At 33.9% G+C, this 24,590-nt stretch overlaps 1 protein-coding gene across 2 annotated transcripts in view; it reads right to left on the bottom strand.

The window, feature by feature from the left end:
* Positions 1 to 239: 239 nt before the first annotated feature.
* The window catches only part of ACAP2 (ArfGAP with coiled-coil, ankyrin repeat and PH domains 2), a 144,406-nt gene continuing 120,055 nt past the window's right edge, over positions 240 to 24,590 (bottom strand). Inside the window, exons 14-23 of one of the 2 annotated variants that reach the window (XM_025876382.2) lie at positions 21,117 to 21,325; positions 20,711 to 20,780; positions 19,248 to 19,339; positions 17,291 to 17,475; positions 16,300 to 16,392; positions 15,090 to 15,277; positions 14,572 to 14,681; positions 13,155 to 13,265; positions 10,385 to 10,446; positions 240 to 4,754 (exon numbers count right to left, since the gene is read on the bottom strand). In XM_025876382.2, coding sequence (XP_025732167.1) covers positions 4,654 to 4,754; positions 10,385 to 10,446; positions 13,155 to 13,265; positions 14,572 to 14,681; positions 15,090 to 15,277; positions 16,300 to 16,392; positions 17,291 to 17,475; positions 19,248 to 19,339; positions 20,711 to 20,780; positions 21,117 to 21,325 — 1,221 coding nt within the window. In that variant the 3' untranslated portion in view covers positions 240 to 4,653. The remainder of the gene's footprint in view (positions 4,755 to 10,384; positions 10,447 to 13,154; positions 13,266 to 14,571; positions 14,682 to 15,089; positions 15,278 to 16,299; positions 16,393 to 17,290; positions 17,476 to 19,247; positions 19,340 to 20,710; positions 20,781 to 21,116; positions 21,326 to 24,590) is intronic. The other variant, XM_073895254.1, reaches the window with a different exon arrangement.

Below are 24,590 nucleotides of genomic sequence, written 5' to 3'. Positions count from 1 at the left end.
TCCCACAAAAAAAGAATAAAAAAAGCCTTTGTCATTTTTAGCTAATAAATGCATACAGCTCTGTGATCAGGAAGAAAATACTTAAAAGATGAAAATGGATTTCCTGATTGAAGTAATCAGCAAAGAGGATCAACTGGATCAATGTGACAGAGCTGGAAAGGAATAGAAGACCTTAAACATGACAGTTCTTAACAGACATGTCTGCAGTTGTAGTTCACAATAAAGTGCAAGTCTGAGCATAAGAGAACTATGCCAGAGGTGAGATTTTTATTGACTTATCATAATTTTTCAGCATACAAAGTATTTAATCAAGTATATTTACAATTCTTACATAATGTACATTTTAGAATAACTATAATGATAATGTACTTTTCTCCATTTACAATGACAAACTACAGTAAAACTACATTCATGAATTAGATACAAATCCTCTACATACTAATAAAAAGTAAATGGAGTGTTGGTTATACATTCTTTAAAATATGCCTTTTCACAGGTAGCAAGAAATATTACATGTAATAAGTCTTTATGACTGGAATGATCCAGAAATATCACAAAGCACAAGTAAACACATATAGAAAAGTAGCTCATCATCTCCAAAAGTTAACCTTTAGCCTTTGTGTAAAATAAATGGTGCCAGCAATCTTTATAATGTAAGCAAGCTTTCCCTGTTTAAAATTAACACCCAAGGCAGGGGATTGTTGAGGAAAAATAAGAAAATCTTAAAACATAAGATAGTGAAAAGACCAATGCAGAGAAAAGATTATTTAATCAAACCTTAAATCCCTCCCCTTATTATTTCATTTTAAGTGGATAAGTTTATGTAATTGGGAAAGGATGTCTACAAAACCATGTTTATAGATGTCAGGATTCAGCCAAACTGAATCCAAGCCCCTTTTAAAGTTACCTTTCATTTGGAAGCATCAAGAATTTGATAAGTATATGGTAAATTAAAATCACCTTACCATGTTTTCCTTTCATTAATATTTGTTATTACAAAAATGTAATATTTCCTACAATTTAATGTCTTCAAATCCTAATCTATTCCTTCAAGGTAATTTTATATCCAGGTTCTCCAGAATATTTGGGGTCTTCGTTATGAAAACACAAGGAAAGCTGGCAGTCATTATCAGATTTTGCTACTTTACAATGATTTCAAAACATTTCATGATACAAGTAAAGTGCCTCTAACTAGTAGTCAGTCAGACAGGGGTTCTGGTGTCAGCTGCCCTACCAACCAGCACATCAATGACTCCCCTCTATAAACCAAGAGGAGCAGCCCAGGATCAAAGAAAAGAAATGCTGGCATTCTCAGATTAATATCGCAGAAGTCCTACTGTCAGAATCAGGTGAGATAAAGTAATGTCAAAGTACACTGTGACATTACTTTATCTCACCTGATTCTGACAGTAGGAAAAAGTACACTGTACACAAAAGCATGTTGTTACAGTTTCACCATGTTTTACCCACTCATTTTATTTGTGAGGAGCTCTGAATCCAAAAAGGGCAGTAACTACTAGTCAGTGCTCTTTCCACTATATCATGAAGGTGGAAGTCATTTTGGACATAATAATTCTATAAAAATACATTTTTCCTGCTCCTGTCCATGATCAAAAGTGCTATCAAACAGAAAAGTTAATATGACAATATAAGAGTGCTATGGGAATGTCTTCTTATTCAAAATGAGTAGTAAATTTAGTCTTAAATACAATTTAGTTTATTAGTCACCATACTTTACATGTGTAAAACTGTATTTTTTAAAATACTGCCCAACACATCACAAACTTAAGTTGTCCAGACTGTGAAGGTGTAGTTTTTTTTTCAAAATTATAGTATATATTCCAAATTAAATATGTTTCAGAAAGTAAACATCAAAGCTCATTAAAATATACAGTGAAGACCAGTAAAAATTAGGTAAACACTGTAATGTACTGAATCCCTGGAAATTGCTGAATTTCTAAGGATTGTACCAAAGGTAATTTTTAAAAACCTTAGAAATCTTAAACATAAAAGTGTTACCAGGAAACACTGCAAATAACTACTCAATTATCTTTAGTTCTAGTGTGAGACTGCATTTTATGAGCTCTTCCTAGTACTGCTGTTCTTATTTTGATGTTAACCTAGCTTTTAAGTTACTGTGCTAGTGACAATAAGCTAAAAGAATACTGATAAGGAATCAGAAACTAATATAAGCAGATCAGTTAGGGAAAGAAAACAAAGGGCCATCACATTGACTTACAAAGCCCAAAAGTATGATTAACATTGTTCACACTATAATTTCTCATAATGCACTGAGAATAATTCACAGCATAATAAAACTCAGATTTGTTACATACTATATAAAAGCTATTAGTTGACACAGCTAAATTCACCTTGGTAAGAGCCAATCTACTTTGTAACTACTTGTAACTATTAATTTACTTTAACGCCTTGCTATATTTACTGCATCACTTCTGCCAAATTTCATCCAAATTGGGTCACGGCATATGCAAGAAATCAAGCCACAGGAATGTATTTTTGTATTGCCAGGCTCCCTATACTGTTAAAGATTTCGTTTCTCTGAAGATATTCAGAACCATGATAATTTTCAAATACATCTCTAACCATTAAATTTAAGTAGACACTAACTACTACCACATTAATAAAACTCATGACTCAAGCCACAGGAGGTAAGAGTGTCATAAGGAATTGTCTTCACAACCAGAGACCCCAGAGATGATCTGAAGCACCAATGGCTGGATCCCAAAGCAAAACTGTTCAGGCTTCCTCAGATAAAGGTTAGGAGCTTTAGATGTGAAGCCTATCATTAACAGGAATATGCACTACAAAGGAAAAGTGAGCTTCTCTTTTTCTTTCTGTTCATTTTTAACATATTTCCTTATCCTTGAACTTTTTGGACAACTTCAAAGTACACTCTAATAAAAATGTTACAAACTAGACTTGTGCAAAGCCAGATGATCTGTGACTCTGAGGTGAGAAACAGAGAAGATTTAATGTTCCTGTTACTGTTGCAATTAAAATACAGGCTTTGGAAGTTAATATTTTCTTAGAAATAACTATTAAATATATTTTATACTGATCTAACATACACTTTTACTAAATAAGCATTATATACACACAATTTGGCCAAATATGGAAACTTTTCTGTGACATGAATTTACTTCAGTCTAATTCCTGTTTAGACAAATCCTGATTTGACATGCAATCAGCTTATAAAACTCTAGTTACTGGAGGGAGGGATGTTAGAAAATTTTATTATCTACCAAATTAAATATAATTTTTCTACTTATTTGGTAATGCAAATTTTAAAAACTCTTATTTAGAAACTGAGTATCAATAATATCACTTTGACATAACTTGTAAAAGAAGATTAAACTTAATTATTGACAATATTAGAAACCGTAAGGCAAATTACTTAATTATTTTGTACTCCCGACAAGATATGTCAATCAAAGATGGAATCAGACAAATTTATAGCATTTACGTGTAAATTAGTAGATCCATGTTTTGGAATTCAAGGGTGTTTCATGTAACCAACTACTAAAGATATATAGATGGTATAATTAAAAATACTGTACACTGTGTACAAAGTACACAGATGTTGAAAAAATTTAAAAGCAATTTATCGTTACGTAATTTAGTATAAACTAAGAAAAACATGAGGTTTTTCTTTTACAGAAATTTTTCTTTCACTCAATGCAATAGCAAAATTATCTTGAAAAGGAGAAATTTCAAATATAAAAATGCTCTACATTATTTTATAAATCAACTTATCCTTTGAAAGTTTTACAATCTGATAAAAGCATAATTTTTCAACATTTAAGTAACCTTTGAAACACAGTTTTATTACATCAATAAATTTGTCAAGGTTTTAGGAAACCAACCCAACAATGAAGGACTACAACTTCTATAAGTAAGGATTCTTTTGGTTATTTAAAAAAAAAAATTGTTAAGGGCTTCTTTTTGCTTCATAAAATGGAATAAATCTAAAAGACTGAGTTATGTCTACTTGTACAGCCATTACGCGTATGTTAACATACATGACAATAAACAGACATCTAAGGAGTATCACTACATTTATGAGCAAATGGAGGAAACCTATTCTCTAGCTCTGATAATTAAATTACATATTGTGTTTATGATAGTTAGGATACTAGAAAACAAAACAACAAAAAAATATTTTTGAACCACCAAAAATCATTAGGGAAGCTAAAAAAAAAGACATATTCTTCAGGCAGGCAGAACATCTGGCTCTCACTTTGATGCAGACATGCTTGACTGAATGATCCTGGGCATGATGCATAGAAAAAAAAAATCAATGCTACCACCCATTGGCAAAAACAGAGATTTTGTCTAAACTCTTAGCATCTTATAACCTAGAGATGACCTAAGTCTAGATTTAACTTTATCTATAAAAAATAGCCCTTTAAACACTTTTTTTTTATATAAAAGAGGTCCTAAAATAGGTTCCTCTCCCAACTACTAGAGCTCTATGTTTTAATTTATAAAAATATCAATGAATGGGTACCTTTTTTCCAAACCACTCAATACCTACTAAAATTAAGTAGAATTAAAGCAGTAAAAATTTGTGAGATTTCAGATGTACACATTAGGGGATCATTCAATTTAATATTTTCCCCTTCTTAAAATAACTCAGAATTTCTGTGAATCTTGCTGGAAACGATTTAGTTTCTCTGGATTATTGGATGCCATTTGGGAAAAATCACGAAAAATATCCTGGTAGGTTTCATCACCTGCATGAAAGTAAAACAAAGACGCTTTTAAAATGTATACAATGAAAGTATAAATAAACAACATTCATTTTTATGGCTAGTAACTATAATTAATCATATTCAAATTTTGCTCAGATGAGCTTTTTTGGAAGAAAAAAGACTAACATATATAAATGCTGGAAAAGCATACAGTGAAAGAAAAAAAAGCTATACCTGAAAAAAGCACCTCAGATGCAGCCACAGAGGAAAGCTCAGAGTTAGAAAAGAGCAAAGATGCAAGTGTTTTAAAAGCAATGTAAAGAAATACATTTATTTACACAGAAATAAAAGTCATTCTAAATGAGGTATAGTAAACAAGGCATTCTTGAAATAAATATTTCCCTTGATCAAAGCCAAAAGAAAAGACCAATAGCAAATAGTAATGCTTCTGATGGATGCAAGTTATTAATAAGAAAAACTGATAACCAGTTGAGAAAAAAAGCCTATTTTAATATCATCTTTTAGTTAAAAGGCATTTTAATTTAAATAGCATGTGAAAAAGAAATTCTTTATTCAAACTTTAATGCTTAACTAAAATTAATGCACCTAATCCACTGCTTACTAAGCTTATAAAATAATAAAGCCTAGAAAATGACTAAACTAAAGTCAGTTTCACATTTAGTCAGAAGTTTTTTGTTTACTGTAGGTCATATGAGCAAGAGTGTTATTACAAAAGGGGGACAGATACCAAAGATGTCTGTTAAATTAGAGTAATACACATATGTATATACATACAAATACGCTTATAGAGAAGTAGATTATAGAACTGATACTACAGCAAACTGAATACTGTTTTTCTTGGTAGGAGAAACTAAATATATGCATACATAAATATGAATTCCTCAGATGAAGGATTTATATAAAGTAAAATCTTATTTTCAAGATGAATCTTTCATCATGACTACTTCCTGTTAAACATTAGCTTTACACAGAAGCTTAGCATAGTTGTTTTCAAAATTTAAACCATCAAATACTGTTTTAAATGATTACCGCTGCAACATGTTTTATAATTATTTCCCATAAGATATCTTGCATCCATCTTATTACAAACTCATTGCTACAGCTGTTAATAGTGCAGTAAGTTTTGTCAGCTTTTAATAAGCAAGATCTTTGAGGCAGTAGGTATCATACCAAAAGCTAGAGAATCGGAAAAAAGTTGGGGGAAGGGGATAAAGATCTAGTAAAAAGGTCTAACAGCATAACCCAAGATTTTCAATAAAAATTTTTTAATACTTTTAACATTTAGTTACTTTTAGTATTTAGTCTATGTAAAAAGCAAGTTATTAAAATCTCTATATAGTTTTCATTTAGTCCTGGAAATTTTCTCACGACCTGAATCAATCAGTCTACTTTAAAAAGAAAAAATACAGTTAAGAAGAAAATCTTAATAAGTTGGCTAAGAGTAGTATCTAACTCATATTATGTTATTAAAACAATAAAAATAAAATTTGATATACTGGAACAACTGTTAGGACAATCCACTTACACCCATGATTTCTTTAAAAGTTAAACTCTCACATTAAAAGACAAACTACAAATCTATTCCCATTTTTAGCCATTCTAGAAGATATAAAATAAACTGAAAAGAGACCAACATTAAATATCAATTAACAAACCATACAAAATATTTAAAAATTCTTATTCTTAGATGTTGAATTAAAATATTTAAAATATTTATTGTAAACATTAGAAATATTTTTAAAATACTATTTAAACTTGAGAGTCTGGAATTTTACTTTCCAAGGAAGTGTAAAGTGCAGATTATAATACAAAAATAACACAGATTTTACCATTCAACACCAGAAGTAACTTAAAAGGCACACATTATACATTCAAGGAGAAATAGGAAGAAGAATCTAGCAGACGCTAATGCCAAATAGTTTACAGATAGCACCAGATGAGCATTCTTAAGTATTACAACAGTACAATGGCAATATATGGCTTCTACTATTAGCAATGCATATTTTGTATAACAAACTGTAGGGGTTTTTTTCTTTTTATGGTTTTCCAGCTTTTGTTCTTAAATCATCTAGTACCTATTACACAAGTACGTTTTAGTAGAACCATTGTACCATGCAAAACAAGTTATAAGATCTTTTATTCACTGAATTAAATGCTTCCTTGAAGGAAAGTGTTGGTGCTACACTAATTATTGGTTTCACGAATACATTTTAAGAGTTAATACAATACAAAAGGAAGTCTCACCTTCACACACACAAACTTCCTGTTAACGTTCAGTTTCTAACAAACATTAATTAATGGACTATCAATAAAATACCTTTCTTAGGGCTCAAAATGTATTATCAAAAAGCAAACATTACAATAACAATAGTGACTAAGATACTTAATATAGTTAACATAAATTGAACTTCAATGTGATTCTTTAAAATTTAAGTATAATTTTCATCATTTAGAATTTTTCCCAAGGCAAATATAACTTGTCTACACTAGAAAACATAAACAATAACCCAGAATATGCTGCCCTGGGAGGTCACAGAAGTACATTTAACAGTTTATTACAAATGGTAAGCAACTAATCACCCAGTATTTGTAATGCTAAGTTATATACTTTAAATTACTTAATCACATTCTATTTCTCTTCCAATAGTTAACTATTCTATGTGCCCAGACAGTTCTGAATTTTTAAAATATGAACTGCTGTATGTCCACTGATAGTTTAAAATAGTTTTTGGTTTTTGGTATTCAGAATATCCATTGCAACAGCAATGATGATGATCCAAGATTTTGTTGATTTTGCTCTTGAAATGCACTCCCCTCAAAGAGATGGCAGCACGTGAGACCCCACCCCAAGGTGATCAAGTATATGATCCCACCCTTTCTGGGCTGATTACAGCTTTCTTTTGAAAACTGATCAGTGATCAACCTTTGCCAGCAACATATTCCCATAACCAGCAGTGGTTCACTAAAGCAATAATTTTCAACTGGCTAAGAAACTCTGCCAACAATCAAGAGGAGTCATAGAGCCAGAGACTGTGGGAACCACCAAAGTGGTTTCCAGCAACTGAGAGCAGGGCGTGATATTTCACTCACTCACCCAGTCCTCTTAAGAGCTGTAGGACCTGATAAAGAGGGATACATCTTCCCTTCAGGAAATGTGTGCTCTTATAGCGCCTTGCAAAAAACAGGGAGTTTCAGGTCCTTAGGGTTGTAGATAGAAGTTTCAGAAGTGGGGTTTCTCAGAAATAAGTCCATGATTCCCAAAGGTTATATCTGAGACTTTTAAATGATAGGGCCCTTCATTATCAAAAGGTTGAAGATACCTGCATTTTAAAATTACCCACAATTCTAAGTTATTGCTAGGCCACCAAAAAAAAAAAAAAATCTAGATAAAACAATCAACCACAATTAATGAGAGAAAAAGAACAGTGACAAGTGGAGGAAAAGAAAGACCTACTGCCCGAGCAAACATTTGCTCTCCAAAGACTCATGAAGGAAAAGTAGCCAGAGAGCAATTGCTGTGCCATTTCACCAGGTCACCTGGGTAAGTATATAAAATTGTTCTGCTTTACATATGAGACCCCCTAAATGCATTAAAAAATCTAACTATTATCAAGATTATCCTCTCATTTTATTCTGCTGATACACCATTTCCAGAATTCTGATCTATTTTTAACCTCTAAAATTTGAGAGTGATAGAAAAAATATTTCCATTTTTTTTTTTAAGTGAGGCTTTTTTTGTTCAAATTTTCAGTCAAATACATTGGAAAAATTCATTTTTCTACTGAGGAAAGGAAGGTGTATGCTCATAAACTTATATCTAAAACAACAGTGAAAGAGACATTTGAACACTCCTCAACGGTGGCAGCAGAAGTCCAAGCAATTTGAGTGGAACTAGAAGTCACAAGAACATGGAGGCCCTGTCCTTTCAAGCTTCCCAACTCCAAAGGAAAGTGACCACTGACCTTAAGACTAATCAGTTGGGTATAACTTCATTAGCAAATAGCTTAAGGAAAGAACAGCTGACCAAACATTTAAGTTTAAAATTTCAGGAATAAGAATTATTTAACTTAAAATCTTGAAGTTCACTCCTACCTCACAAATATCAGGTTATATCTTTTGAATAATTTTATTTTTAAAGTGCTTAAACACAAAGGCCTCAAAAATGGCCTAGTAATACTCTCACTTAAGTATATCTGTTACAAAATTATAACTTATTTAAAATCTAACATTCAAGTTTAAAACAAATGGGTGAAATTCAGAATTAACGCTGACACTTCACCCTTAATCAGCACTCTTACATCTTGGTATACCATGAGTCAGTAGTATTGTTTGATCCATAGGATTAAAGTGGGACACCCTAGATTAGAAATATCTAGCTGAAGTGCCTCTATTCTCAAAGTTCTTACTTGTTCCCTATTAAACTAGACCAACAATAAGTAGTAGATACAGTCCTCTGAGACAAGAATGGCCCCACATTTATACTAACTACATATTAATCCATTTAAAATAAAAGTTAATGGCTGAAGCTAGCATAAAATACCAAAATTTCAAAACATATTTAAACAGGAAGAATAGATGATATTACCAAGCCACTTTAAAAATAACACATTAATATTCATTTTAAAAAATCAAATATACTTCAAACTAATATTCTCAATTATTTTGGTCATGAATTCCTGAAATCTTTTACTAATACATATACGAATATAAAACAAATTAGTAATTCATATACTCAAATTCATGAAACTGGAGATCCAATTATTACTTTTTTTGTGAAGAATGTCTAATTAGGATGTGTTCATCAAAGAAAGGAATCTGATTAGCAACATTTCTTCCTTTTCCTGACATCTTGACTCAAAGGTGAAAATTATTCAAAATGAGACGTGAACTGATCCTGAGTTGAGGTTTCTCTAACAAGTCTACTCTGCCATCAGGTTCATGAAATACTGTTCTAAATACTCACATTTATCCAACAAATATCATAAGATTGCTGGGGGCAAAGCTCAAGATAAAGTGAGACCCTTTCTCTATACCTTTTAAACTAACCCCACTCCCATTATGGACTTCTTAAACTACTAGTAAATTTTATTTTTAAACCTACAACTTATTTTTAGATCAGAGTACGGACTCCATTCAATAAACGTTTTCTAGGTATTTTCCATACTGACTTTTTATATGCCAAACACATGGTGATTTTTTTTTCCCTGAACACAATTCATAGAAATTCCCTGAATAACAAAAAGAAAAGAACTCTGTTATATTCACTTGACAGCTAAAGAGAATTCCAAAATGAAAATGACTATTTTGCTGCTGTAAGGTATAAAGATAGGTTATCATTCCATTCGCGTCACTGGAATGTATATGGAAGACATCTGTACAGCAGATAAAGAAGTCAGCAGCCAAAGTTGAACACAGCAAGTAAATGTGTACTGTAGTAGGAATAGTTATGGAGTTTTAAAGGCTCAGGAGTTAGCCACTCCCAAGAATTCAGTAGGTACAATATATAACAACTCACAATTTACACATTATAAAATCTCTAGAGTATTAAGTCAGTTCTCTAAAGAACTATGAATCTTCCAATTGTAAACTAATAAATTCCTGAATGCATTTCTTATACTGCATTTCAGTGTGGTTATTAGTAGAATATTGACCTGGCTGTCCATAAAGTCCTTCTGATTCCCGCATCTCTTCATTCATTCTTGCTAAACGTAACCTAAAATTAAAGGAAAGGATTATTAAAGTTATGTAATATATTCATAAATTAGTGAATTATATAAGCAGGTAAAAACATACACTGATATAATCTTTTCCTTTTCCCAGTATTTACCAATAAAATAGATGGATTTTTAGTTTTAGTTTTCTTTACACAATTCTCATAAGAGAAGGCAATAAAAGATTTATTTTTTTCTCTTTAAAGATTTTATTTTTAAGTAAATCTCTAAGCCCAACAATGGACCTGAGCTCACAACCCCGAGACCAAGAGTCACATGCTCTACCGACTGAGCCAGCCAGGTGCCCTGACAATAAAGGATTTCTAACAAGTACATTTCAGCTGTGTAAGCCGGACCCTTGCAGCATATCCAGTAGCTTACTTGCCTCCAGACTGACTTCTACAGCAACCTGCCCCACTTTAACTGCCAACTGTTGAAAGTGTTGCTTCTACAGTGTGGGATGTCATATTGTATCGTATAAATTCATTCTGGTTCACCACGAGGTGAGGTCGTTCCAGGTATGTAAATAGTATGTGTTATGTCATAATAGTGGAATTACATTTTGATGTATTAAATGACCATAGGTTACCAAGATTTTCCCAAGGTTACCATTTAATTATACATTCTTTTTTGGGTTATTCATCCTGGCAGCTGGAAGACATATAGCACTGGATTAAGAAGACAAGAATTTCCTCCCACTGTCTTACTAACTTTAAGCAACTTTAAGCAACGTTTTGAAAGAGGCAAATGTTGCCTTTGGTGCACCTCTCCCACCTTGTACTATTTGTACTATTCGCCTGTGCTTCAGGCCACCAAAACCTCACCGCCCAATGAAAGCTCTATCACCCTCTACTGATATGCACTCTCTGACATCTGCAGCATGTGACATGAGCTTTCCCTCTCTTCAGAATATCACCATTCCAGGGTTTCTGGGTGGCTCAGTTGGTTGGGCTCGGGTCGTGATCCTGAAGTCCCAGGATTGAGTCCCGCATCGGGCTCCCTGCTCAGCGGGGAGTCTGCTTCTCCCTCTGAAACTCCCCCGTGCTCTCTCTCTCTCTCTCTCTCATTCTCTCTCTTTCAAATAAATAAATAAAATCTTTAAAAAAAAAAAAAAAAGAAGAAGAAGAGGAAGACCACCATTCCATTCCCTTCCATCTCTTCACAACCACTGCATGAGTTAATAGTGCCTTAAATCCTCTTTGATATTTGGACTTTTCAGAGAGGACACTTATTTTCAAAAATTATTAAGTGAAACTGAAGTCCTCACACAAAGTAAAATGAGAAAATTTAGATAATTTGGGAACAGATATTTTTGAGGAAAAGGGGCCATTATTTTTTTTTAAGATTTATTTATTAGAGAAAGACAGCAAGCATGGGGAGGGGGAGGCAGAGGGAGAAACTTTATCAGACTCCCCACTGTGCTTGGAGCCCAACATGGGGCTTGATCTCATGACCCTGAGATCATGACCTGAGCCAAAACCAAGAGTCAGACACTCAACCAACTGCGCCACCCAGGGGTCCCCAAAGGGGCCATTATTATAAGAGTTTCTTTCTCTATGGTATCCCTATCTTTTCTTTAATAACTTATCTTTATCCAATGGTGAATCTATAATGATTTAAAAGTTCTAAATTTTCCTACAATAGCCCCCAAAATTACACTAACCTCTCCAGTGGGGAAAGGACAGTGAGTACAGAGAAAGCATGTTTTACTGTTTTACTGTGTGTCTTAATTCGGCAGGGGCCAGGGAGGAGGGATATACGACAAGTCAAGAATTCCCAGCAGCAGCTCAGGTGTTTAAGGCAGCCGGGAGAGTTTCTCTTTGTAAGTGACTGAGATTCAGTGGTGTGAAGGAAACTACCTCTACCCGTATCGCAGGCGATCAACAATTCTGGCCTTCATTCAACCCAGAATAGAATGAGTAAGTGACTTCATACAGCATATTTCCTACATAACAATAAAGTGTAGGTGACAAGCACATTTCTAGGTTCCAGTGTAAACAAACACCTTTGATCTAAGATGAAAATCAAACTGAGTTCTCAAAACTCTTTAATTGATCATATTCGGTCATATTCAAACATTAAAAAACAAGTATTTTTATCTTAAAATAGAATGTTCATGTGAATAATTCCTTAAAAAAATAAGCACAAACAGATCCTAAGTATCACTGCCCAAAGGCGATGCAACTGCAAAAGTGACTGACATCAATGCAGCTGTCCCCCCTACTTATAATCCTTTAACTTTTGAGGTAGAAAAAATGTAGATTCTTGAATAGAGTAACAGCCTGTTACTGTACCACTCCAACCCCTGCCCTAGCACTGCAGTGAGAATTAAAGATCCATTTTAGAGAAGCCACTGGTTTTGTGTCCTTACTGGTCAGGTGGTATAAAAGAAGTGGCTAAGAACATGGGTTTTAGAGACAAAATTCTTAGTTTCAAATACCCATTCCACCAGTCACCAGTTTCTCAAATTATCTGTGGCATGGCTTCCTTATAAAATGAGGCTAATAACAATAATCTCTTCCTCATAGGGTTGTTGTGAGAACCAAGTAAGTTCATGTGTGTAAAGCACTTACTATGTTTAATGTGTCTAGAGAGGTTCGTGGCACACAGTAAACAATCAAGTTTATAGTTCACACCTATGCATGAAACTATGCTAAAACCCTATATAATAATACATTGAGAAATAATCAGGTAAAAGGAAAACACTCACAAGGTCACTATATCCGCATTGGCTGCTTCCACAGCAATGGTCAAAGGGTCTTTCCCTTCTTCATCAGTGGCGTGTTGATTGGCACCTCGTTTTAGAAATAAACATACCTGCCTGTTTCAGAAAACAGCATTTTTGAGACATTGCCAATGAGAAAAAAAAATAGTATTCACCTTAAAAAAATAAAAAGCACTACCTAAAGAAATAACATTTTCACTAGGAAATTCTTGACTCATTCTCCAGCTATTTATTGAACACTGGCTCTAATAATAAAAATTTACCATGATCACCATTTTACAAATCTCCAGATGTTTTTACATTTAACTTGGTGCTCTGCAGCAAGATGGAATGTATAATTATGGTCCCTACCCTCAAATAATATCAGAAAAAGATGTACATATATATCCATAAACTTAAAACAGAAATCACTCAAGGTCATTATTTGCAAAAGAAGGAAGCCAAGGCAATGTTAACATATCAACGATAATTCAACAGCAAAGAGTGGAAGGTAATCCTCCCTCTGGACTCCACAAATATTCATAACTGGAAGAAACTGACAAAAATGAAAAAATATGATAGGATGAATAAATGGAGTCTATGAAGTAAAATGGGAAGAGTGGCTGTTTAAGAATACAAAAATAAAATATGAACATTTTTAAGTATACAGAAGTTTTTATGATGAAGTTATTGAACTCAGTCTCTTTGCTCACAGACAAAAGTAAGCTATGATAAAAGTAGAAAATCCTTAAAAAAAATAGAAGATGCTTTAAATACACTTAAAAAGGGACAGCGTCTTGCTTGTTGGGATAATAAGAATTGGATATCCGGAGATATTTTATTTAAGAACAATCACCTATGACACAAACTTTTCATTTAAGGTCAACATTTTGACTTCATTTGCACCTTTTATTAGAAAATCCATTTTCATGACTTTATTGTTCTGTGAGTCTAAATATCGCTTCAGACACCTCTACAGCAATAGCACAGACTAAGAATTTACTTTAAAATTGGACTTTAGCTACCCTGTGGGAAAACTCAAATGTCCAAAATTACAAAACTCTCCCCAAATGTGTGTGCTATGCATGTAATGTATGTGAACATGCATAAATACAAACACAGATTTAGTTGCTGAAAAAAAACCCATAATTTCAGTAAAAGTTTTAAAGACTAAAACTGATCTATATAAATGGCAAGTAAAGTTCAAAATAGGCTTTGCAACTTTCTTATCTGAAAAGTAACAATAGTTTTTTTCTGCATGAGATTTTTAAAATTTCAAATTCTATCATGACAATAGAAGTCATAGGAAAGTATCATTTTATAAACTCTACCCAATGGGCCTTCACCTGAGAAAAAGCAAAACATTATTCCAAAATAATTTTTCAAATAAAATTTACTTAAATATGTAAGCACGACAGTTTACCCTGTATGTCCCAAGACAGTGGCATGGTGCAGAGGGCCCCGCCCCTGCACATCTCTCTGGTTCACGTTAGCACCATTCTGTAGAAGAAACTCGCAGGTCACCAAAGAACCCTTAAAGGAAAACAGAAGGATAACAATGTATGAAGAGCAAACAATAATATATTCCTATTAAAAACAGGTATTTACTCTGATAGCCTGTTTCCTTTTTCCCAAAAGAGAAAATACTCCCCAGTAAAAGCAGAAAAATGATAAGTTACATTATTTTCTTCCCAAGAATGATGTCAATAGGGATTCAATTTGCAGTCTGTGATGTAGCAAAAGACACTACACATTCATCACCAGAATTCTCTTCCACTGAGGAAAAAAAAACTGAACTTACATAATCAAAGTGGTGCTCAGAACTCACTACCAGCTTTTTCTTCTACTTTCCAACCCATCTCTTAAAGCAAAAAAATAATGCTAAAGCTATGTTCACAATGAATTATAATTTTTCATGTTTTACAATGTATGGATTCATACCCCTAATACAGCCTGAATAAGTGGTGTTGCTTTATTTTCCTCTGAATTAGCCCAGTTCACATCTGCACCATGAGCCAAAGCCTCAGCCATTTTAGGAAGATTTTTTTCATATGAAGCCCTATAAAGCTGGAGTCCTGGGTTAAGATGTTTAGAGTCGAGAAACACAGAAGAATCTTGCCTTTCTCCCTCTGAAAAGCAAACACAAATACGTCAATAAAAACGAGCAGGGCGGGCGAGAATGGGAAGTCCTCGTTTCTCCGGTACAGGGTTTCAGTCGTGTAAGACGAAGAGAGCTCTGTGGCTGGACAGTGGTGACAACAGCATGAGGGCCACTGCCACGCAACTCTCCATTTAAAAATGGGGAGGATGGTAAATTTTCTGTTATGTACATCTTACCACAATCTAAAAAATAAAACTGAATTCCTACAATGTATCACAATGTAAAAGATGTAAAAGAAACCGCTAATTTAACAAAATGAGCGAATGGGAGATTTTCACAAAAATATGTTATTTCCAACAGACTGATCACTTCCCAAACAGTCAAACTTCTCTCATAAAGACGTTGATTGGTATGCTAGACTTTTGTGGTCCTGCCAGGATTCAATGGGAAGTTAATTACTCTGTACTAGATTAAAATTAGGTATATTCCTATAAAAGCCTGGATTTAAGGACTCACAAAGGCTGGTAAAAGAATTCCTAAAGAATTGTACTACTAGACCAAGCCTTACTTTATTCCTAGGATGGTTTAATACCACCACAATTTACAGTACAAGCAATTCAAGTAATTCAAAAAAATGCTCACTACCCTGGGTATTCTGCAAGATCGAAATCATGGAACTCAAGAAGGAGAGAATGTAGGAAGAAAGCACAGGTCAGAAAAAAATACAATGGAGAGGGAGTGGCTAATCTCTTTCTCCTGATAAAACAGCCATAAAAAAAAGATAGAGAGTAATAAAACGTAGTTCATGTGGATGAGAAAGCATCCTTAGTGACTGACTAGGCACTTCCAGCACGTATCACGAGGCCTAGAAGAATGTACAGCTACAAGAGAACTTCTAAATATGGAAAGAAATAGCTGCTTTCTCATTTGACAACACCTTCTAAAAGGCTAACCACTTTCTTCAGAAATTATTTAATCAAGACTAAGCACAAAGCACATGTATTTTTCAGCAAACAATACCAATTCACATTGAATTTCACCAAAACTCACCAGGCTCATATAAACTATTGGCAGACACCGTGGAGGGTAAAGATTCTCTTCCATCATCAGAGCTCTGCTGGATTCCACTATCATTACTTTTGACTGTTTTAAAGAAAAATCAGCTAGTGATTAAAGTTCATGCCATTCAGAAAACAATCTACCACAAACAAGAAGGTTTTAAAATGAGCTCTGATATGTCAACATGAACTTGGCCACTACCACAATACATTTAATAAACTTTAATCCTTTCGAACATTTAGCTTATCAAAATATCAATCAATCACAAAGCCTGAAAATAAACTTATCTTCAGAGTCGCAAAACATCTCTTTACCCTATAATATGTCAGGCGTGGTGAAGAGCTTAATTTATTGTATGACTGCCAGTAATGTGTAATTCTGAGACAATGGGTAACATCTAGAGAAATGGCCACACCGCACAATGACCACTGGCACAGACTTGGAATGCTGCACAAGAGTAGTACTTACTACTACGTAGTTTTGAAGAAGTATCAAAGTAGGAGAAGAGTGAATCTAGCTCATCAGGACAGAACAGAGACTCCCGCCTGGCCTCGTCGCTATTTACAGCAACCACTGGGGACATGCAAGTTAGCAAAGCACAAAGCAGGGCATAAGAGGGGAAAAGGGCAGGAAAAAAACGTTACTGGGAAAAATTGAGGAGGAAAAAAATAGGAAGGCTATTAGGTGGTTAATCAGATATTTAGGGCTTGTTGCCATGATAGATTTATAATTCCCATCTCCCCCTGCACCTTAAGCAGTTTTATTCCTTAGAATATACGCATTACCTAGAAATGTGAATTACCAAGATGCTATTGCATTTTAACTTTTTTAAAGCCATAGAAATCCAATTTTTCCTTAGAATATGTAGAAGGAAACAGGTTTTTAGCATTTAAATAATCTACAATGGCTACTAATTCAGAGATTAAGAAAGTGACTTCAGCTTAAGAAAATATTTCTATATACAACAAGTAAGCTATAATACCTGAACTTTGGGGAGGTACTCTGACTTGGTCACTGGGCCCAAGTTTAGAAATGCTCAGCCTCTTTTCTTCACAACTTTTGGAGATCATCCTTTTTTCCTGCTCAGAAGGTGATGATGATATAGAATATTTATCCACAAATTTCCTCTCCACATATTTTGCTTTGATATATGCCTCTTTCTCCTGTCTGGTATACATAAAAATGTCATGATGTTCTGCTTAATCTCTTAGTATGGCTAATACTGAAAAGAAGCCATTACATACCAAATATTTCCTAAAAAGTCACTAAATGTATTACTAGTTAAAACTAAATTTGTGATATTATGCAACATATTTCCCTTCCAAATATTTAATAAACTATGATCTCATGTTCAAATAAAATACAAGTAATAAACTAACTGAAAAATCACAAGTATTAACATGGCACTTTCTTCTCTTAATTTCTGGGCTCATTCATTTCTCTACATATTCCCTTGTGTTTGTTTTTTTTCCCCCTTGTGCTTTTTACAAAATGGAAAACATTACCAAGGAAACTATAAAAATTTACAGAAATTAACTTTAATTTCATTTTACTCCAATAGATAACATCAATAGATGAACTATCACTGTTGTCAGTCATTCCTAAGACAACTACTTTAAAACAACATAGCACTCCTAATTAAAGCGGATGGAAAAATGTCACATTTTAAACTTTTCTGATACAATCATAAAATGCCAAGTCTGTTCTATGCTTTTTCTTACTTATATCCTTTTAAAATAGTTAAATCTTTGGCTAAAATAGAAAGATATTTCAAGGTCTGAAATAACTTGGCCATGCTTTAGCAAATAATCTCACTTAAGTGATACTAGTTCAGACAGCAATAACTTTAAAATAATATTGATTATACATAGGGGCACCTGGGTAGCTCAGTCAAACATCTGCCTTTGGCTCAGGTCATGATCCTGGGGTCTGGTGTCAGGCTTCCTGCTCAGAGGGGAGCCTGCTTCTCCCTCTCCCTCTGCCCCACCCCTTACTTGTGCTTGCTCGCTCGCTCTCTTTCTCTCTCAAATAAAATATTTTTAAAAAATATTGATTATACATAAAGATTTAGTCGAACATAAAATCCCAACACAGGATTATGGCAAATAAAATTTTAATGCTAAAAATAATCATAAAGACTAAAAGCAACATCAACAATAAAAACTAATTTTGTACCTTGAGGGCACTCCTAGCCACTTCATTCAATAAGCCTCTATATATAGAATTGGAAGTATAATTTCAAACACAGCAATTAAGTACTCTCCCCTACCAGAAGCTACCCTTTCACCTTTAATTCTTTAACATCATAATGCCATGTATAAAGTACATGATTAACAAATATATATACATATACATATATATTTTTTTTTTTGAGAGAGAGAGAGAGCACAAGCATGGGGGGAGAGGGGGTAGAGCGAGAGGAAGAGACTCTTTAGCAGGCTCCATGCCCAGTGCGGAGCCAGAAGCAGGGCTCGATCCCCAACCCCCGAGACCATGACCTGAGCTGAAATCAAGAGTTGGACACTCAACCGACTGAGCCACTCAGGGACCCCTTAACAGATATTTACTGAAGTCAAACAATGTAAAACTATTCATTCATTGTTGATAATAGAAACTTGATCCTTAGAGACATTAATGAACAGATTACCTCTTTATAAAGGCCTGCCAATAACAGAACTGGTCTACTTTAACTGCTAAGAGCTTTTACATTCTATGTAGACTTTTAATATTTAAGATTCTCATCTGGAGCCTAGAGTTGATTATCTAATCAATAAAAAATAATTATCTAATACCTACCCAAGAAAGAGACAGACATATTTTAACAGTATCTTCTAAACAGTCTGTCTCAATATTACATATCAATTATAGTGAAATAAAATCTTAGCTATATTCCTGTTTATGAAAAAAAAAGTAATACATGGAGACAACTGAAATAGTACCTTTGTCCTGGTTGTGGTTTCTTTATTCCCATTTTTTCCACTTTAGCTTCATAAACTCGATTTATAACATCATTTCCCAACTCACACATAAGCTGTTTTGGCAGGAAAATAGAAAAATAAGCTACAAATTCCTAAAAATACTATAAAAGTCCTTAAAGCACACACAATTAACTCATTCCTTTTGCATATTCTGCCAATGCTCATCCCACAAATACATTTAAAGTTAAAACAAATTAAGAAAAGGAGTAAGAGCAGTATCATCATTTTGCCTAGAAGACTACCACTCTTACAAGAAAGGGTTTCTCCTAACTCACCTTCCCTCAACTATGGCTAGCACAATGCTGCATACTATTCACAAAGCTTGGTAAATTAAATGAAAAAAGACCAAACTGGTTAAGTTTTAAAACAGAAGTAAACTATTTTCTCCTTATATTTTATACGAGTTTCAAAGTATTTTGTTTAACACTTGTGGTTATATTTTTTAATGTACCAGACAACTGTGTTTCAACCAAATTTTAAAAATTGAATCTATTAAGTTCAGAGCTACAAAACTGATGCCGAAAAATTAGGTTTCTACCTCTCATCCTCCACTTTCTTCTCCTTTGAATTCATAACAATTAATAGGATCTATCTAAATAGTGCTCTACCTTAGGAACCAATTTATCACTTTCATCCAGATGTTTACACAATAATTCCACAAAGCAAATGTTTTACTTTACATAAGTGAGAGGATTACTAGTTTATCTATGGATTGAAATAAAAATACAAGCACATTAACACAATTTCACACAGAAATAAATGCAGAGTAAACTACAATCTTTAAACTAATATATATATATACATATATATATTTTTTTTTTTTACAAATATGGTAAACTAAATGGTGGGAATTAAAAGGAATATATTGTTTACCAATATGAGTTTTATAAATCTTACCAGAACCCGAATAGTGGTCTAAAATGATTTATGACATTTTCATAGATATGAATCCTTGCACAACTTACACAAGGCGAAAGGATGTCTTAGTTTGATGACTACTACCTTGAGAAATGTAAATCTGCAAATGGTCCTATGCTAAAATGGCCCAATGATTAACAACACGCTATACCAATCCATTTGGGAGCACACTAATATGTCTGTTATTCTTTTAACAAAAATTTATATAATTATAAAAGACTAAAATTAAGGCACAGAATTGAAGGTTTTTTTGAGAAAACATAAAAATGTAGAAAAGCTGTTTTCCTTAAAAGGTGAAGTGACTTGCAACTAAAAGTGCTGCATAAACTTAGCAATTAAAAAAACCCAATTATGAAAATATCAGATTTGCCAAAATAGCCTCAGATGTGTGCCAGTAAAATTCAGTTTATTGTTAGCATTGAGAAACTCATACATTTTTAAATCAAGATTCTAAAATCCTGATCTTTTATGTGAAAATCTGAAACATTTTTAAGTATGTATTTTACCTTTAAAAGTTCAGGCTCCCAGGTGTCTAAAGTTAAAGATCGTACTTTTGAAAAATGAACGCCAAGACTCCTAGAGGGAAAAAAAGACTATATTAATATAGAAAGCCATCAAGTCTCTATTTGCATATTATGCAAATTACTTCTCTTTTAATGGAACAAAGTTGCTAATACAGCCCTCAACATGTATGTAAATAAGTAGAGCTCTTCTGGCTAATAATAAATAGTAAAACAAAGTCCTCTAAGGCACTCCACAAACCAGAATTTTATTCAGTCTACAGAAGTTATAAAGATACAAATGGCAGTCACATTAAGGCAAGTGGAAAAGGCCCTGTAAGCAACGGGACACGATAATTTACTATGTGTATTCACCCCAGAGAAGTGTCCCACCCGGTGCAGGCCTACCCACCGGTGAATCCCAGAACACTCTATACACAGGGTGATGCCCAAGTTGATGCTGGCCCACCGTGGATCCGCCAGACCACAGTCACAGCAGCTAGCATTGCCAGGAATACACTGGACTCGCTGCAGTGCACTTTCTCCTTTCAATAATTTATCTTTTGACTCATTTCCAGAATCCAGGCTTCCTGTGGATGGAGATGATTTCTTATCCAGCTTCTAAAAGAATTAAGAATTATTTGTTTAAAAAAAAAAAAAGATTGCAATACTATGCTACACATTACCTGCTCCAAAACAAAGCTTCCAATCAATAAATTAAAGGCTTATTACAGGCCTAAGCCAGGTAGTGTTCTAGGCATTACAGATTCAAGGATAAAAAGAAATAGGTTCCTCCATCAACTAGCATTTAGTCTTGTCAGAAGAAACATAAACATTGGAAATGATATATTATTTATCTAAATAAATATTTACATTTAATTTATATGTATATATATAAAATAAATGACACACTGAACACATGTACAAGATATGAGGGTAAAGAGAAAGGGAAACACTTAACATGCAAGATCAGAGATAGATGGAATAAACATGAGACTATCAAGACTCAAGAATAAAATTAATATTATTATTTTATATCAAGTTTTTCCAAAGTATCCAATGAACTGCAAGCAAGTTGTTTTGATTACTGCAGTGAATAACTGGAAGTGGTATGGCTTTTTACTAAAGAATAAATCAATTACATAATTATAATTATATTCCCAGCAAGGGAAGTGAAAGACTGAGGAGGGAGAAGAAAGCACTAGTGTGAAGTGCTAGAGCCTGATGAGGGGCAGTAGGCAGAAAAGAAGGTTGTTGGTTACATACAGGGGGACTGATCATATAAGTAAACATGTTAAAAATAAAAGGGAGCCATTTATTCATATGGAAAGGAGAGAATTAGAACAAACCCTGTTGTGTGTGCTTACAACTGGAGATATAAGAGGCACACTAATGGTTTTCAATATAAACAGATACATAAAGAAATATAGCTGTAAACATGTCTATGTGTATATACATACATATATTCCTTTATCATGGTTTCTAAAAGCCATTCACCAGCAAAAGGAACTAGGGCTCTTCGGAGAAACTGCTGATTTTAGCACTGGTACAGAGAAAGTGCAAGATGAACCTGGAACACCTCATCATGCTAGAAAGTTAGGAGGAACTCAGATTGATGGGAACATGTCAAAAGGATACAGAAGCCAGGGTTCCACTGGCCAAATTTGGATCAATTTTTTAAAGAATTTATTTATTTATTTATTTATTTATTTGAGAGAGAGAGAGAGAGAGAGAGAGAGTGAGTGAGAGAGAGAACACATGAGCAGGGGGGGGGGAGAGTCAGAGGGAGAGGGAGAGGGAGAAGCAGACTCCCCACTGAGCAAGGAGCCCAATGTGGGACTCAATCCCAGGACCCTGGGATCAGGACCTGAGCCAGAGGCAGACGCTTAACTGACTGAGCCACCCAGATGCCCAAACTTGGGTCAATTTGAACAGCAAAACAAATAATCATAGTAATGGATTATAACACACTGAAAAAAGTAGTGGCCTATACTGACATAATTAAATAACATTTAAAGCCTGACGAGGAACAGAATATTCACATAGTCTCAAAGTACCTCCCCTACAAAATACTTATTATCTACAAAAGGAATATTACAGTACAGAAGTCTAGCAAACACCACCTTAATCAAGTGATCACAGTGAACATCACCAATAATGGGACAAATCAAAGTTATGTACCACCTGAATATGCACTGAGAAGAACACAGCATCATTCATATAACCTACCTGCCAAAGATGCATAACCTTGCAAGTAAACATCAAACTTACACTGAAGGACATTTTCCAAAATAACTCGTTTGTTTTCTTCAAAACTATCAAGGTCAAGAAGGTCAGAGTAAGACTGAGGGACTATTCCTGAGGGAAGGAAACTGAAGAGCTGTGACATCTAATGTTACCTGTACTTCTGGACTGGATCTTTATGCTATAAAGAACATACTGGGACAGTTGTTAAACTTAAAGATGTTTGGGAACTAAACTGTAGCCATATATCAATGCTCATTTCCTGATTATGATGGCAGTACCGTGGTTTTATAAGAGAAATGTCCTAGGGTGTGGGAAGTTAACACTAAAACAATGGGTGATAGGGCATCATGTTAGAAACCTACTCTGAAATAGTTGGGGGGGGGGTTATTTGTTCAATACTTGGAACTTGTCTATAAGTTTGAAATGATTTCAAAATTTTTTAAAAATGTTTTACTAAAACATGTTCAATAATGTGAATTACCTCATAAGCAATTACCAGATAGGAAAAAGATGTCAATACAATACAGAAATCTTGTTGGTTCATTCCCAGTTTGTAGAAACTAATGTTTTTGTACCAAATCAGAGAAGCTGAAAGCAAAGTATACTACACAGCAGAACCTGGGTTCAGGAACAAAGGAATCCCCTCCATTCTTTTTGGCTCATTTTGGCCATGTGCTTGTACTCAAAAGTGTGTACTTCATTCATTCTCTCTGATCTTTATATGTTTTGCCTTTGTCATCATAACTGAGTAGCCTCAACCCTTCTGTACCCTTCCATTATGCAATCTTCGTCAATTTTTAAAGTTAATTCCTATCATACTTAGTATTCATTTATTACCAATTTAACTATTCTAGTATTTTTACTGAGATTCTAAAGTTCCTGCAAGTATTCTAGTTGCAAACTTACACAGGTTTTTAGGGCAGCCCTATCCCTATTTTTCCTATAATCTCTATTATTTCTCATGTATGGCTTTTCATAACAGGTATTTCACCAATGCCACCAGCTTCTTCATCAAGATGATCTGGATACACACCTAATTTTGTTCCCTCACAAAACTTTGCTAAAAAACAGAAAAAAATTATTAAAAGGCATTATCCTGGGCTTTTATTGGACAAAGCTGTGATAATCTGATCAAAAAAAAAATAGTGATGTTGAGTATCGTTTCATGTGTCTGTTGGCCATCCATGTCTTCTTTGGAAAAATGTCTATTCAGGTCCTCTGCCCATTTTTAATCAGATCATTTGTGGGGGGTTTTGGTGTTGAGTTGTATAAGTTCTTTATATTTTTTAGATCTTAACCCCTTATTGGAGATATCATTTACAAATAGTTTCTTCCATTCAGTAGGCTGCCTTTCTATTTTATTGATGGTTTCCTTCACTGTGCAAAAGCTTTTTATTTTGATGTAGTCCCAGTAGTTTCTGCTTTTCTTTTCCTTGCCTTAGGAGATGAGATATATTTAGAAAAATGCTGCTACGGCCAATGTCAAAGATATTGTTGCTTATGTTCTCTATTAGAAGTTTTATGATTTCAGGTCTTACATTTAGGTCTTTAATCCATTTTAAGTTTATTTATGTGTATGGTGCTAGAAAGTGGTCCAGAAAAAAATTCTTTCTGCATGTAGCTGTCCAGTTTTCCCAAT

This window comes from Callorhinus ursinus, unplaced genomic scaffold, assembly GCF_003265705.2.
Source record: "Callorhinus ursinus isolate GAN/ISIS: 27379988/994484 unplaced genomic scaffold, GSC_fseal_2.0 scaffold1, whole genome shotgun sequence".
In the NCBI taxonomy this organism is placed as follows: Eukaryota; Metazoa; Chordata; class Mammalia; order Carnivora; family Otariidae; genus Callorhinus; species Callorhinus ursinus.
Note: the sequence above shows the minus strand (reverse complement) of the source record. Positions and strands in the feature narration are given on the sequence as shown.